Source organism: Chrysoperla carnea, chromosome 5 (assembly GCF_905475395.1).
Source record: "Chrysoperla carnea chromosome 5, inChrCarn1.1, whole genome shotgun sequence".
NCBI classification, from domain to species: Eukaryota; Metazoa; Arthropoda; class Insecta; order Neuroptera; family Chrysopidae; genus Chrysoperla; species Chrysoperla carnea.
In genome coordinates this window covers 54,409,067-54,427,084 of record NC_058341.1, presented here as the reverse complement: position 1 = coordinate 54,427,084, position 18,018 = coordinate 54,409,067, and the positions used below count along the sequence as shown (strand labels likewise).

At 29.0% G+C, this 18,018-nt stretch overlaps 1 protein-coding gene across 2 annotated transcripts in view; it reads left to right on the top strand.

Annotated features, from left to right (window-relative positions):
* The first annotated feature begins 2,038 nt into the window (after positions 1-2,038).
* The window catches only part of LOC123301870 (protein TANC2), a 219,458-nt gene continuing 203,478 nt past the window's right edge, over positions 2,039-18,018 (top strand). For both annotated transcript variants that reach the window (XM_044884812.1, XM_044884810.1), the window contains exon 1: positions 2,039-2,166. In XM_044884812.1, the coding sequence (XP_044740747.1) occupies positions 2,040-2,166 (127 nt within the window). In that variant the 5' untranslated portion in view covers position 2,039. The remainder of the gene's footprint in view (positions 2,167-18,018) is intronic.

Below are 18,018 nucleotides of genomic sequence, written 5' to 3'. Positions count from 1 at the left end.
TGAAACTTATAGCCAACTTTAACTAAAAAATATTTTATGTGAATTGTGGAGAATGATCTTTAGGTACTTATAATATGACTTTGCTTGTTGCTTGTGTTATTTAATAGACCAAGAGCCAGTAGTTTTTGGGCAGTAAAATAAATTAAAATGTCAGCAAATGCCAGTGCTACCCGACTAGAAATTTTCGTATGCACCAAAGTAAGACCCAGCTGGGTTTACCGTAATTGGGATCCAAAATGCGAATGTGACAGAGTCATATACTTTTGTCTCAATCGGGCAATCACAATCAGATCCCGATTTGGCAATCCCAATCAAGTCCTAACAAGAACGAAAATTAAATTACCTGTATTCATACCCCCCTTCATCACTAACATTGCACTTTTCTCCCTAATCTACTATTATTATTAACTTTGATGTACAAATTATTTAATTATAATTGACGTTGTGACAATGCTTGTCACGAAACGAGGACCATTGCATTGCGAGTCTGTGACGCTAGCCATTATACCATCCACTTTTTCGGTACTCGCAGGGAAGCTAGCGGTAACTTATTACATGAAATAATAAAAAAATTAGAAATAAATATTGGAAAACCGGTAACATTAAAATTTATGAGCATTTTTTAGAGTAAAATATTATATGGCATTGCAAAAATAGTATTTGTCGATAATCATCGAGGGCAATAACAGTTGTTGTATTTTTTAATTTACAATAATAGTTTTTGTCTACAATCCTAGATGGCTTTTAAATGGTTTTTGTTTTAATTAAAGGGAATTGAAAAAAATACATTCGAACCAGGACTCGAACCCGGACTTCTTGGATTCGTGTCAATCACCCTATAAATTAGGCTATTCGAGTTCTAGACACGAATGCAATTTTTTCAACTCAATGAATTTTTTAATTTGTTATTCACTTATTTATTATTATTATTTATTGTTTTTTTTTTTTTTTACTTATAATCCTGCATACGGTTTTTGTTTTAATATAAATGTCTTATTTAAATGTCTATCTTCTCCGGTAATAAAAAAAATCGTCAAATGCAAGTTCAGGATTCCGTACTCTTCTTTGTTTTACAAAAGTATTTAATAAAAACATCATAGTGTTAATATAAAATTAAAACCGATCAAGTGCAAGTTTAAGGTTTTTCTTCGTGTATAAAGTATATATTTAATAAAGAAGGCATAGTGTCTTTTAGGTGCGAGTGTTACTGGCACCTGAAGAAATTTTTAAATTTTTTACTGCACAAAAGTCCTGAACCATTACTGCACTGGCTCTTGGACCATAAATTTATGTGCAAGTGAAATATAATTTTAAAATCTACATGTTCTTACAAAACAGTTATTAATAACATGAATGTTCTTAAAACTGTTAAAATTTTTATTTCGCTTTTAAGGTTATACGGCCACTACCGTCAAAAGTATTTATGGAAATGTTCATAATAATATTAACATAAAGAATGTTTTTACGACATTTCCGAAATTGAAACTTTTCGTCAGTCAAAAAAAAAAACCAATTACAAGCATAAAAAAACAGAAATTTTGTGTGTTAATTAATGAGTATTTTATATGCCTACTGTTCGATTCTCTGTATATGGTTAATGATAATTTAGTTATTAAAAACAGCCCTTTAAAAATGTTACCCATTACATAAAAAAACTCTTATCAATATTTCTCAAGTTTTAAGCTTTAAAATCATTGAAAAATTAAGAACTGTTTATAAAAATGAAAAGCTATTTTGGATAAAAACACTGACTTTGATATTTAATTTTTCATAAATCGTATAGAGAATCGATATGAATTTTTAAAGGGCGTACAAAAGGATGGTTAATTGATTAATAAAATTTCAAATTTTTTGTTTCATTTTTCCGGTATAGAATTTAGTGGCTACAAACTTCTAAATTATATCATTGTAAAATATTGTATAAGTTAAAAACCCTGTTCCTGTGGAAGAAAATTCCTGAACCTTTTTATCGAAAATAATAAAAACTCTCCCATGAAACTTCTCAAATTTAAAAATTTATATTTTTGTTTATAGATTCCATGAAGATGTTTGACGAATGCTCAAGTTTAGCACCATCGCTATGTGCCTCAGCCGAAGGTGTTCTATTATCAGATGATGATTGTAGTACAATTGTTGGTGGCAATTTTGAAGGTGTTTGGAATAATGGTAAGTAATAATAGAACAAGTTCAATATACTGTTATAAAACTTATTTCATAATTTTTTTGTAATAATTAATCAAAGAAACACTTTTTCGTCTAATTTTAATATTTTATGAATGTTTTTAAAAAATAAAAAATGATTTAGATATGTTTTAATGTCAAATATAATATCTAGAATATCTATTTTTTAATAGTGAGGTGAATAATGTGAATGATTCTAGCAATAGAATCAAGTTTTTCTGTAACAAGTGAAATTACGAAATTTAAATTCAAACTTGAAACATTTTTAAGAACACTCTTCATTAAATTACCTTCCAAATATAACCAAAAATATCAAAATCTGTTAATCTGTTTAGGTGCTAAGACGCCAGAAGAAGAGAGACACACACACATAGCACTCAAACTTATAAACCCATTTTTTTAATTCGAGGGTTAAAAAAAGAGAAATCTAAAATCCTTTCTTCTTTTTTATGTTCAAGAGATATGCCTGAATAATCCATAGAATTGAGCTCGGAGACAAAAAACTTTTTCCGTTTTCTTTTAATTTTCTTAAGAGTTCGTTGTTCTTTTAAAACTTTCAACCAAAAGTCAATTTTTTTTCCTCGGAATTTGATAAAACTTTGAATATCGACTTTTGACCCAAAGGGTGCAAAAATCTGGTTCATTTCACGATTGAGTGACCTAACAGGTGACAGATCATCAAAACTTCTAGACGAAAAGTTGTTTTTGTTTTTGTGAATGTATCACAAGTTTCTAAGACATTGGCTCGAGAAATTATTCCGAGATATAACCTACTTTATACGATTTTTGTCGATATCTTAAAAAGACTTGTCGATTCATCAAAGAAAACAATTTTTCTAAATTTATATTAAAAACAAGTGAAAACAAACAATTGACTGAGTTAATTGTTGAAATACCATCCATAGACAGTGTTGATTATACTGTAACATTACACATATACCTATACATGTCACAAATATACCTATAACTGCTATACCCATATTGTACATACTATACAATTTGAGCATACTTTGCGCTCTGACGGGTAAACACTGATGTTTAAGAAAAACTGATTCAAACAAAAGTTGTTTATTTTTTTATAAGAAACATTTTTACCTTTAAACTTTTGTTCTATCTCTAACAGTTTATAAGATGGGTTCTACGGACCCAAGACCCAATTGATCTATGTTGCTCATTTACAAACTCGACCTCACTTTTTACGTCCTGAGTGCGCTGTAAAAATTTCAGCTCGATAACTTTTTTTAGTTTTTAGTTAACGTGTTGACTGATGGACGGACAACCGAATTACAAACCGTTACAAACTTGGGACTAAACTTAAAATACCTTGATATATATTACATATATACATGGTATAAAAACTGTAAAATAATATTTTGAGATTTTCTAATGGGATACCTCTTTGATAAAATCTAGATAATAATGAAATAAATGTTTTTTGAGATATTTCATTCTCACCACCAAACACTATCCAACTGTAAAATCCATTGCTGGATAAGACAAGAATCCACAACAAACCCATTCCTAATTTTACCGTCTATATTTACTATACACGTTAAAAACATCGAATAGTATAATATACGCATCAAAAGTATTAAAGGAAAATTTAACAAATACAAAATTTTGCCAAATTTTCCAACTTGCACTAGTTTTGGAATCTATTCAAAATGGAGACTTCAGGGTTTAAAATCCTTAATGAGAAATTGAATAATTAGTTACAGTGGCTATTAAGATATAGAAAAAAGAGCAGAAAACTGCAATTTTGCATAGTTTTTGGGAATACTTACAACTGAGAAAACCATGATGAGATTTTAGATACGGCCTTTTTTTTAGTAAATGGCGTCTAAAATATGGAAGAATGTTTGTTAAAAAAAGTGGAAGTAATAAAAATTTTGTACAAAACAATATGCAAAGACTTAAAACATGGCAGTTTCAGTTTTTGAATGATATGAGACAAATTTTAGTGCAATGATTTCAGAAGGATACATGATTTTCAGAGATGTCAATTTTGCTTAGAAAGCGAACGGGAAATTTTAATAGCTTATTTTCTAGAAAAATAAACAGATTTTCGAATTGTCATAGCAAATTTGTAAATTAATTTAAAAAATTTTTATACACTTCGAAACTTCAAATAAAATTTAATTACTCAGTACAGAAAATTTTTGAGCAATAAATTACAAAACAAAAAAGTACAAGTTTTGAGATGATGCATGAGATTTCAAATTCAATAATTTTTCGTAGAGATGGTTAGGTTAGGCTATGTTATATTGGCTATTCACGAAGAACACACTTAGACAATAGAGCCCATTGTGTTTTACCACCTTTTCCGTTTATAATTTAATTTATCAGCTACTCAATTACTTTCAGATGCTGAGTGCACCACCTTCATCACAATTACTAATTAAATTAAATTTTTTTTGTGACGGAGGGAATCGAACCTGCTACCCTAGGAATACCGCGAACGGAATCGGTTACGCCTTAACCAATTCGTAGAGATACAGCTATAAAAATTTATATAAAAATTTCCTTTAATACTTTTGATGAGTATACATTTAAACATGTAATATAAATATGAATGAAATTGACTTTACCTGTTTATAAAAAGCATACAACAATAATAATAATAAAAGAACACATACATATAATAAATTATCTAATATATTAATATTTATTTGATTAATAATAATTTTATAAATTTATGATCACTAGCATGTAAGTATAGTCTAAGTATTACTTAAACGTTATCTTTAAAACGTAGTGATAATCATATAGTATTATTATTATTATATTTATAAGATGTTTTTATCGTTTATATGTATATGTATTACAGGGGAAAGTTACCTCGATAGGCCCTCTATAGGTTAACAAAGTGAAACAGTAACATGAAGTGAACCTGTAGGGCAACTCCAGAACTTTCTTAAAAACAAATGTAATTTTGAAATACTATAGAATTATCTAGAATCCTAGACAATTCTAAAAAGAAAAAACAATATCGTTTTATATTACTCAAACAGAGATAGAAAACATATACAAATAATATATATACAATAGATTACACGTGAATGTTCAGAATTTGCTAGACTCTACGGTAATAATTGACTGTAACTATATAAACGACGCACAGCGTGCGATACGGAAAGATAACAATACAGACTCTTCAAGTTAACTACAGTACAATATACAAGTTCATTTTAATCAAGTTAACAATCAAAATTAGTGTAAGCTCTTGTGAATCAATTATTGTAGTGAAATATGTTAAACGTCAATAAAACAAATAGTTTTTTTTTTGTGATATAAATTGTTCTCTACAAACCTCGTCAGTGTTGTGAATGGCAGGAAAATGTCAGTTTCGAAATTATGCCTGACGGTTAATTCATCCATATAACCGTTGTTATTGTTTATGATAAGAGGTTATATGAGATAAAGTCGATTGACGTGTTGTTTGGACCATTTTTATATCCTGTATATATACAATATACATATCAAGGTATACTAAATTAAATCCCAGCTTTGTAACGCCTAAAAATATTGATGATACGAACAAAATTTTGGTATAAGTGTTCATGAAATCATCTAATTAGTCGATTTCCGGTTAACGTATGTCTGTCTGTCACAAATTGAAATTAACATGAAAGACTAAACTAAAAAAAAACTTGGAAAATTATATGTTACAACAAGCAAGGGTAATGCCAAATTATAAGGAAGAAAAATCAACAAAATTTATATTTTCCGTATTCAATTAATCCATTTCAACATTCAAATAATAATGTAGATTACTTATAATGGGCCAACCGTTAACACTAAGGGCCAAGTTTAACTAAAATTTTCAAATTTTAAATCGTGTATATATGAAAGATATCAAGGTATACTAAGTTTAGCCCCGTTTAGTTTGTAACGCCTAAAAATATTGATGCTACGATCAAAGTTTTGGTATTGATGCTCAAAAAAAACATATAATTAGTCCATTTCTGATTGTCCTTCAGTCCTTCCGTCTATTTTCCCTCTATCTGTGGACTCGATAACTGAAAAACAAAAAGAGATATCAAGCTGAAGATATCAGTTGGGTCTTGGGTACCTAGGATTCATCTTGTAAACCGAGATAGAACAAAAGTATAAATGTGAAAAATGTATAAAAATTGAACAACTTTGGTTTGAAACATTTTGTCGTAAGCATCACTGATTATCCGTGAAGGCGCAAATTAGATTAGAACATTATAATATGTATCATATGGGAATATCATTTATATATGTGTGACACCACAGTCGTCTTATATATACTTAAGAGTGACTATCATTATTTACTTACATGACGTTAAGATCAAATGATTGCGTAATCAACACTAGCAAGGTATTTCAACAATTAACTCAGTCAATTGTTTGTCTTCACTTGTTTAAATGCCGTTTACTTTTTCTTTCCCTGTCCCATCAATTTTGCGATACATAGAAAAATACCTCGTTTGTTTTGTATGAATGGGCTCGAATTTCTAGCAAAAATGATGTATATTACATTAATGCCGTCCTAGACAACCTTCCCGTGTATCTATATTATTATTAATATTATTATTTAATATATGTTACATTAAGTGTGTTAAATATTGTATCGTATGTGTATTTTAACAGTGCACAATAACAAATATATTTTACATTATCTTAATATGCATATCATGAGATAAAAATGTACACCATGTTTAATAAAAATATATCTCATTCAAGAAAATTTTACGATGGACGTACTTAAGGAGGACGAGGACGTACTTTTATGTGTTTTCTACCGGCTCCCATGTAAATCGACTGACTGAGGAGTCAATTCCTTAGTTAGATTGTTTCTTTCGGTTTTATTTGTTCTAATAACGGTGATAAACAAGTTTAATATGCCCAAGACTGCATTTAAAACCATGAGTAACGTGTATCAAAAGCAATTAATTTGACTAGAGAACTTCTTTTTGATGGGAAAATAAATAATTGTTTCGAATATTCCTTTTTGTAACCAAATTGAATATATCCGACCTTCTACCACAATTTTATTACATTCATTTTTCTGTCATCTTCTGTCAAAACGACTAAGAATAGGTGTTAAGGAAATATATAATGCGTTTTTAGAACGCTCTTATTAGCTTTGTATGTATCTATGAATCTATGTCTCTATATATCTATGAATCTATGTAACGGAATCTTTGGACATGATTGAATTGAAGCTTAGCACACTTATTAAGGCCCAATGACAAATTAAATAATGTGTCCGACTGTTCTGATCAGGATCTTTAAGATTAACAATTGGCTAAAATATCTTTAATGGTGGAAGCGCAGACAACATTCCATTATATTAATAAATAATAGTTTTAAAAATTAAAAACCACGCAAGTTTTTTTTTTTAATATTTGGCAAAACATTTTCAAAAATTGATATCTGTACCCCACGTTTTTTTTGTGATAAAATATTTTTTCTTAATGGCTCTATTTTGAACTTATAGAAAATATTTTACCTGTCATACAGAAATGTCCACTGAATCGTATAAAATTAGCCTTAATGAAGGATATTATGCGTCATAGAAAATAATCGAACCGCATCTGGCTCCTGATAATTAAATCTTGAGTCAAATAACTTACCGCAAATGGTTCCGAACATTGAGCAATTTTTACCTACATAAGAAGAGCAGAAAATCGACAAGGAATTCGCATATAACCGACTGGGGCTTTAAAGAAATGTAAGAATGTAAAGTCAAAAGGTGGAAATTATTTTTGCATAAGAAATAAATAACGATGGGGAAAAATCCATAGAACTAGAGAAAATTTTGTAAAAATAATAGGTTGTATGAAAATTGTTTCTACAAATCAACAGCATTTTTCTATAAATTTAATTGAAACATGGGGTATATTTCAATGATTGAAAGAAGATCAAAAAAGAGGTGTGAACGTTAAACAACGGATTATACACTTGGATATATGTATTAAGTTTATAGGATAACGAATCAATTTTTATGGAATTAAGAGGGCAGATTATTATTTTTATTTTTTAAAACACATATTTACTGCTTTCATTCACAAATGTATACTAGTATTATAGGTGTTCATAAGGTCATATATTTTTAAAACTGTGGCAATATGCTGACAAAAAAATATCACGGTAATCACAAAAATAATTTTTTTCATGAATCAAATACTTTGTTGTATACTTTGTTGTCCTGATATTGGGAAAACTGTTCAAATGGTCGTTTCCAACTTTTCTATCCTGCTTTGTTAAGTATCGGATTAACCATTTTTTGCATTATTTATTAATTAACTTCGTATTTAACAAGTGAAAACAAACAATTGACTGAGTTAATTGTTAAAATACCATGTATAGACTGTGTTGATTACACTGTCACATTACATATACCTACATGCATGTCACACATACATAGCTGATTATCCATATAATACATACTATATAAGTTGCACCTAATTTGCGCTCTCACGGGTAAACAGTGATGTTTACGAAAAAATATTTCAACCAAAGTTGCTTATTGTTTTATAGGGTACATTTTTTACATTTAAACTTTTGTTCTATCTCTAACGGTTTATAAAATCCCCTATTCCCATGGCTCATTTACGAGCTCGAGAAGCTCATTTACGAACTCGACCTTACTTTTTATGCCCTGAACACGCTATAAAAATTTCAGCTTGATCTCTTTTTTCGTTTTTAAGCTGTTGACAGACAGACGGACAGACGAACAGACGGACAAACAACCGAAAATAGACTAATGAGTTGATTTTATGAACACCTATTCCAAAATTTTGTCCGCAGTGTCAATATTTTAAAGCGTTACAAACTTGGTACTAAACTTAATATACTATGATATATTTCATATATACATAGTATAAAAACTGTCCTCAATGAATTTTCACCCAATTTACGCTTCCCAATTCAAATTTCCTATGCTTTCGAATGTAAAAGTTCGCGGCAACGCAAATTTTTGCTGTGGAAAAAGGTGTTAGGCATGTTTTTGACAGAATTGTGCTAAAATATTTTTGCGTTATAAAATGATGTCCTTAAAAAATACAACTATCTTGAAAGAATAGTCTCGATTGTTTTTTTCCACATACAGGATATTACGTTAATAAAACATTGAGTATTATTATTCTTTTATAATAATAAAATGCTACATTAATAAATTATTGCTAATTTATCTAAAAATTATTTAAAATATCAATAACTTTTTTTATGTTATTGACAACATTTGACATTGATAAGTTTAATTTTAGCTCGTTCATTAGTAAAAATAAAAACATATATTATTGTTTTGCCTACAACTTTGAAATACTGAACAATATTATTTTATTTTTAAATAAAATATTTTTTTTAATTTAATAATCTATTTATATTGTTTTTATTGTCTATAAAAATATATATCTGCAAAGATTTCTCGATTCATTGTCGTCAATGTGTCATCGATCTTTCATAATCAAGTTTGGCCTATTACAGTTTGGGTCAGGAAGGAACTAAATGAACTCCCCTATTATTGAGCTTCCCAGTACAGAGCAATTATTAAAGTTTATACAAAATAAAAATTAAAAATTTTCCAAAAATTTTACTTCTTATGGTCACGAGAGGTTTTGGGGAAAGACTTTGAAGTTAAAAATTTCTTGGCTAGTATTAAGAATAAGGCAATTTTATTCAGGAGAACAATATTTGAAAAAATTTTTTTTTCATTCTTTAATTGTTTCTCTTGTGTGAATGAATTAACAATGTTGCTATTACAGTTATGATCGAAAATTCTCATGTGAAATAAACCAATTCATGTGAAATAAAGACTATGTATCTAAAATTGAAAAGGATTAGTTTGGAAGGTACTTGAATAATAAATATTCAAATTACGAATAGAAAATGGTAATTTTCTGCCGATTTTCATGAAGGAAATTACTCATATTATTCTGAAGTAATTAATGAAGGTTGAGTTCAACAAACTTGCTTGTGATGGCAGATATATCTGCTTCAAATCTTGTAATCAATACTTACGGTAATGTAATATAAAAAGAAACTAGGACGGCACGGGTTTTGATAGTAGGAATCTTTCAACGGGTCATTAAAGAAAAAAAAAAACCCGAGGAGTGGTATTAAATTAGAGGATTTAAATTGAAGATAAAATGAAAAAGCGTCCTTTTTGGTTTGCTTCCAATGTATCTCGTAAAAAAGCAATTTTTCGATATATTTTATGTGAAATTTTTGTAGAGAATCCAATTTCCCATCGGATTAGCATTTTTTTGTTCAAAAAGTGGCAAATTCGTATACCTATCCCTGCCCAAAAAAAAAAAAAATCCAGACAAAAAAGCAAAAAACCATAAAAACACGAAATTTTGGCTTTGTTTCTCCTTTTTGTTACAACCAATTTGGCAGGAAAATTTCTTTTGTTAATTTTTGAAACATGCTAGTCCAATAGAAAATTGTTTCTCAATAAAATGTTTCATGTAAAATTTATCGAAATTTTGCTTTGTTTGCTTTGCTTTCACTTTTTAATGTATTAGCACTCCATGGTTTTTTCTGCTTTAATAGCTCAAAGATTCCTGCAATAAAAACACGTGAACGTCTTAGTTCCTTATGACCCTGTTTTTTTAAGATATAATCAATAGTTTATACATTTGATGGGATAAAAAGCTTGAAATTTGGCTATACAAAATTAAATTATCATTTATCTGAACGAATAATGTGTTACGAAATCGTTTTACGTTGGTAGTGATGGAAGCACCGTTTATAATATTGATTTTTAGCCTCTAAAATAATTTTCAAAGCTTTTGAAAGACTTAATGTTTTCACAAAAACTTGAATGTTGACATAGTTGGGAAAAATAATTTGCCGATTAATATCTTTGAATTCTTTACCGTTATTAGAATCACAACAGACTAAACGCTAAACGGGTAGAAAATCTTGGTTAGTCTTTTATAAAAGGATGACTTCCATGGTAAGACTAAGTTTAATAAAATGGCATCCCTGATAAGAGTACCATGGATAAGATAGGAATGATAGTAATACAATTTACATTTGACATACTCGATAAAAAAAAACATCCCGCGAACTCTTTAGGACGTCTCATAACGTTTCTTGATGCTAAAGTTTAACGAATTGTTTTAAAATAAATCGCCGTTGTACCAAACATAAAATATATACACTAGTACAACAGAAATTAATGAGTTTGTTTCAGTTAATTTATTGCTGATGATTGACCATCAGCAAACAACAGCAACAAAGATCTGAAGACATCCGCGCCGCACACAGGTTAAATTTATATTAAATATACACATATTTCTTTTCAAAAAAACAAAAACAATTTTTAACGCCTAATATTAAAGAAAGTAGGTCTCTTTTTTCTTTTATAAAAAAATTACAAACCGATTTTATCATTGGACGGTAGACCAATGAATTTCAAATTCAGTAAATCGGATTTTCTACAATTTTGATCACGAAAAATTTTTCCTTTTTAAAAAAACTTTGCCAAGCAGTTTCATGTTTATTAACACGCTTTTATTAGATTCATACGTATGTAAGTATGTTAGTATGTAACGGAAACTTTGAAGATGATTTTGACCACCTTAAAAACATCGGATCAACTCGAAATTTGGCATACTTATCAAGGATCGATGACAATACTATAATTTTAAGAGTTTATTATCTTTATTATCCTAATCAAGATTTTCAGGATTATCGATTTCCATATCTGAAATATATACATTTATTTGTGCTCCCACCATATTATTACTGAATTTTTGATAATAAATTAATAATAGTCTAAAAAATATAAAAATTAAAAATTAAATAACAGTTTAAAAAACTAAAAAACACGCTTTTGTGACTGATCTAAATGGAAGGAAATAATTTCTTCAAGTTAAAAAAATAATCATTTTATCATAAAAAAGCGTGAGGTGCTTTTTAAGATATTTTATAATGACCAATCAGTCTCTAATATATTTACAATATCTGTCTCTAAAATATTTACAATAATTAAAATTTAGCATCCCACGCTTTTAACGATAAAATGATTTTTTTGAATTTAAAGAAATATATTTTCTTCCTTTCAGCTTAGTTAGTTACAAAAGCACGTTTTTTAGTTTATTTAAACTATTGCTTATTTAACCCGTTAACTTCACTTGTAACTAATAATGTAGTAAAATATTAGAACTCGAATTTAACCTACTTCTAATTGTGCGAATAACTAGAAAATTTGTACACATATCAAGGTCCGTTGACAATACAATAATTTTATTTATTGTAGTAGTAGCACACAGGGGCCTAATGTTTTTTAATATTTTCTTGGATTATTGCCCTGGAAAGATAAATAAAGCGGGACAAAGATGAATTTCGAAAATAAAATAAAAATTTTTTTTATCTTCATTCGATAGGAAGACGCTGGCGATTTATTGCATAAAATCACAATAATTAGGATAAAACATCTATTTTATAATGATTGCCAGACATTTTACCTCGAATCGTCAAATGACCTTTCTAGAAAAGCTTTAGAAAACAAAATGCTGACAATATGACTCTCTGAATAAAAATAAAAGTGAGAAAGCAAATCCACTGGAAGAGCTAATTGAATTATTTAAGGTTGGTCTATTGTAGGTTGACTTTATTCGTGGCTTCACTAGAATTCTGATAACTACTTCCCTAATTTGATTTTCGACAAATTTTTCCTCAGATATATTCTTTGTGAATTTAATATAGCAAATATTGATAACTGGGAACTGTAGCTCGCCAACTGGCGATAATAATTCGTAGTAAATAAAATCAGAAGAAGACCCGAATTTAGTAGTTACAATTTCAACTACCAGAAGGCAATACTTGTACTTACTATTTTTTTTGAGGGCAATAAAAATATTCATATTCAAATCAGATAAATCCCGCCAACTGGCGATAAAAAATTGTACTAATAAACAGGAAGTAGATCGATTTTTAGTAGTTCCAATTTAAAACACCTGATTACTTACCATTTATCAATAATTATATTCGCTCCGTGCGGGAGTTTCGTTTCCATGGTAACGATACACTACTTTAATTATAGAATTGTATGGATGCATATATAATTGTATGGATTGCATTTAAGACTTACATTGAAAATTAAATATTATTGTCTCACAAATTTAAATAAATAATTATGATAATTTACATTTGAAAAATAATATTTGTACAATTTGATTTCTTATTTTCACAATTTTTAATGCATTAAGTTTAATTAATTCGTGTTTTTCAATAATTTTAATTTGACATTTCTATAACATTAACATGTAAAGAACTGCAAATTAGTCATAACAGCCCCCTTTAACGCCAAAATTTTTCACTGGAAGCGCTGGCATCGATTTTATTGTCCCTACCATGACTACGCACACAACGAATATGTGATTTGGCGAGGATCAGTAGCTTGACAACCAAATGACTTAGCCAGTTTTTGAGGTAGAAGCAATAACTTTCTATCAAAAAGTTAAAAACAACAATTTTACATGGTTCATTGGTTATTTTTTTAATTTCATATTTAATTATATGAAAGGGCATATACATATTAATGTTTTATCTTTATTATTTTTTTAAAATATTTTTTTGTATATCTTTGTCTGTATCCATGATTTTTGTTACATTATCAGTCATGTATATCGCAAAAAGTCACGAATAAATATTTTTAGTATATATATTATATATTTTATAGCATTTACATATGTAAGTGAAAATTACCTGATTTTAATGATTTTTTAATCAAAATATATATTTGTTGGTACGTGATTCATAAATCAATATATAAATTTAATATTTTTATGGAAATTCATGAAACGTGATTTCACAATTTGAAATCAATAATATACTTATATAAAATTTGAATTGATGATTGATGTATTTTCATGAATCATGATTTAAGAATTGGGCCAAATTTTACTATATTTACTTGAGTAGGTATATTATTATTTGTGGTATTGGTACATTTTTTATCGCCTGGCGCACATACTTTCATCCAAAATCCAAATAATAAAACGCCTAATTTTTCGGATGAAAGTATCGCGATAAGACACGTAGGAAACAATATTTGAGATACTGATCGCTGAATCGGATACTTTTAATACAAGAAAGCATAAAATCCATTAAAATTCCAAACATGCTTTTTTTTAATACAAAAAGGGATTTTTAAAGGGATTTTTAAATACAAAATTAGACAATCATCTTTATTCGAAGATGCTTAGACAACTTCTTTTCTGAAATTAGTTAGAAAGTGGGTGGAAAGATTAATTTTTGTCCACCTTAATTTCCAATTTGCTAGAGATTTCTGCCTGATTGATAACTCTTAAGTAAATACTGGAGATGAAAGAAGTTCAGTGTCAGTTCAAACCTGCATCCATTTTTCGGGTAAGAATATGATTTATCTCCTACTTCGATTTCTTTTTAACCGAATCGAAGACATTTTTTAAAAGCCCTCGAATGAATAACAGTGAAAATGGTACCATAATCATGTTATTATCCCAAAAAGATTTTTCCACTGATTAGCGTGGACAAGGGGATGATTTAGAAAATTGGAATGTCATGATTTTTCCCACTTGCATTGTGAAAAGTGAGTGAAGGGACCAACTGAATTACTTTCAACGCTGCTCCCGTTGTAAATCACACGTTTTATTTAAAATATGACAATTTTTCAATTGTTTACATGTAATTCATACAGTAAAATGTCAAATATTAAATTATTGAATAATAAATTTTAATTAGATTTGTTGCATAAGAAATTGTAAAAATAGAAAACGAAATTGCAAAAATTATATTTTTTAAATGCAAATTATAACATAATAATTTATTTCAATTTGTTGGTATTAAATTTGCAATGTAAACCATATATACAAACCATGGACTTATATGATCATCCATGAAATTGTATTGATAAAGTTGTGTGTCCTTAGAATGGAAACTCCTAAAATAAAACTCATACACGATATCAAATTACTTTTAAATAAAATTATTTCAAATAAAGTTAATAAGTTTTGAGTAAGAAGGACTTCATTGCAAAAATTTTGGTTGCATTGTCAGTTAAATTTATGAGTAAAGCAACAGTCATTGTAGCTGCCAATGTTTCTTAAAATGACTATACTTGCATTGTTTCTTTATATATTGAAAATTTAGATAGTATATATAACCGTTTCTAGTCAGAATTATTTTTGTTTTAGACTGACATTTTTTTCATGGGAAAATGAAGATAAAAGTAAAGTTTTAACAATTACAGTAAAAGAAAAACTGTACCGTAAATAGTAAGACATTAGAGTCACTTTCAAATCTAATATCATGGGTAGAAATTAATTTTATGGTATTTTCAAGTTAATTTTAATACGCCGGGACAAATTAAAAGGCAACATAAGTTATGCATGCTTAGTCTCATGTATTCTCTTTACAATCAAAGGGGTGTAAGATCCTTCAAATTTGATCGAAAACTTTATTTATTCTTGAAGCAAAATCTACAAAAACCAGATTAGAAATGTATAAAGCAAAAAATTCGTTTAAGGTCTTATATCTTATTTAATTAAATTGCAATTATTTTGCTCTATCGCCATTATTCGTCATTGTTTATCAAAAAGAAATATCACCATATTTTACATGTGTTGATTAATTTTGTTTAAACAAAACAGCAGACGCCAAGAAACATACAGTTTCATCCAAGTCACTTCCAGATTCCATTCTATATAAAATACATGAGGTAGAGAGCGAAAAATATATACATCAAATACCGAAAGAGAACGTTGCACGCTGGAATATGGTTGTTCATTTGAATGTACAAAAATATAATGATTAATTATATGCTCGAACATAACTAATTATTATTAAAATACAAAAAATTGATAAAACTGAATGGGTTATCAGTTATCTTTTTCAATATGAATTACATACAACAATGTTATGCTGGCTGGTGCTGGTTGCACTTATCAAAAACAAGCCGTACATCAACGAACGTAAAAAAAATAAAATATAGACTTGGAGACAATGACTCAAAATTGTAGATCTCTTGTTTCCGTTTAACGATCCGCTAATAGGTGGAATAGGAAATATAGATGACTTTTTTTGTCTTAATAGAAACTCGTAGACTACAAGCCTATGCTTAACATTTTCGGGTGAAGTTACCCACCAGAAACCATGTTGAAAAAGATGCTCCTATATGTAAAAGTAAGTCTAGGCACCTAGGCGTCAGTTTTGTCCGGTACAGGTGAGTACAGATGGGAATTGAATGTGACACCCCTTGGTGTCTCGCCCCTGCACCAGCAAATATGTACGACGCTACTGGATACTACCTTTGCATAAGTATTCGAAGCGAATTATATTAATGTCGTACACAAATAAATTACGTGGGGCTTCGGAAATTGACGGTAGATCAAAATTTTTTTTTCAGCTTCCGGTACCGAAGCTATCAGATTTATTTCTGTACGCACCTATGTAATTCGTTTCAAATACTTATGCAGAGTTAGTATCCAGCAACGCCGTACATATTTGCTGGTGCAGGAGTTAGACACGTAGGGGTGTGACATACAATTCTTCCCTCGCCTGTACCGCGCTAAACTGACGCCATAGTGCTTAAACTTACTTTTACATATAGGACTTTAACATATAAGATATTTTCAACATGATTCCTGGTAGTTGATTTCACGAGATAAATTTTAGCATGGACTTGTACAATGAAAACAGTCATGATAAAAGCCTTCAAAGATTTGTTTGTATCTCTTTCGAGCAAAACAAAATTTAACATGGAATTCTTATGGCAAACATAGTGTATGACATCAAATACCATGCCCGATCACTCTGTCTACTATCTGTCAAATTAGTAATTTAAAATGTTTATAACATTTGTATTTCTCGGCGGATTTCGATTTAAATTCACTTTTTGGCATCTTTTTTACGATGCTTTCATATTTTGTTAGAAAAGCGAAAAACGACATTCATTTTTGTCGATCATCGAGTCCAATTGAAGAACAGATAAAGAATTTGATTTTGGCGATACGCATGGTTTTATTTTTTTTTGTTAAAGATAGAGATAAAATGATGATTATTAGCCTATAAGATAACAAATTATTTTAATTGTGGCCATCATCATAGCAAATGGTGTGACATTTTTCTAGTTACTATCTCCAAGTATAATATACACACAAAGTTATATGACGGTTTAATTTTATTTGTGTACGGAATACTAGCTAAAGTTATACAATTCATTGGTGAATTAATAAAAGTATTTATTATTAAATATTTTTAAAATCGTTAATTATCGTGGTCAAGTTCGATAAGAATTCTATATAAAACAATTGTACAGTCTTTTAATTTTTTCTTGGCGAACATTTCTTTCATATAAAAAGTGGTGCTGTTGGATGAATGGCTTGGTTTTTTAAAGTCGGTTGAAGTAAACGTACGAAAAAATTTTAGATTCTGATGACGTCACCATATACATAAAACCGATTTATTTCAATCATGTAAATTTGAAGAGCAAAGTAAAATTTATTCAGAAATTCAAATGAAACAAGCCGTGGATAGAGTCTGGTGCGAAACTTGAAGCAAACTAATGGCTTTTTGTTAAACTTGAAACTACTCGATAAATAATTTTGTGGCTGTGAGAGCTTTTGCTCAGAACGATACGTAGAACATTTTGGGGACGGTTTTAAGCAGTTTTGATCACCCGCAGCGCAAAAACTACTCGTGAAAAATTTTTGTGGCAGCGACAGCTTTCGATCAGTATGATCCAAAGAACATTTTAGGGTTGGTTAGAAAAAGTTTCACAACAAGCCATTTTCCTATCTAATCTTGCGGGATCCTTTTAATAAAATTACTTACTTGGTTTGTTGGTTAAAGTTTAGGTATAATACAGGAATT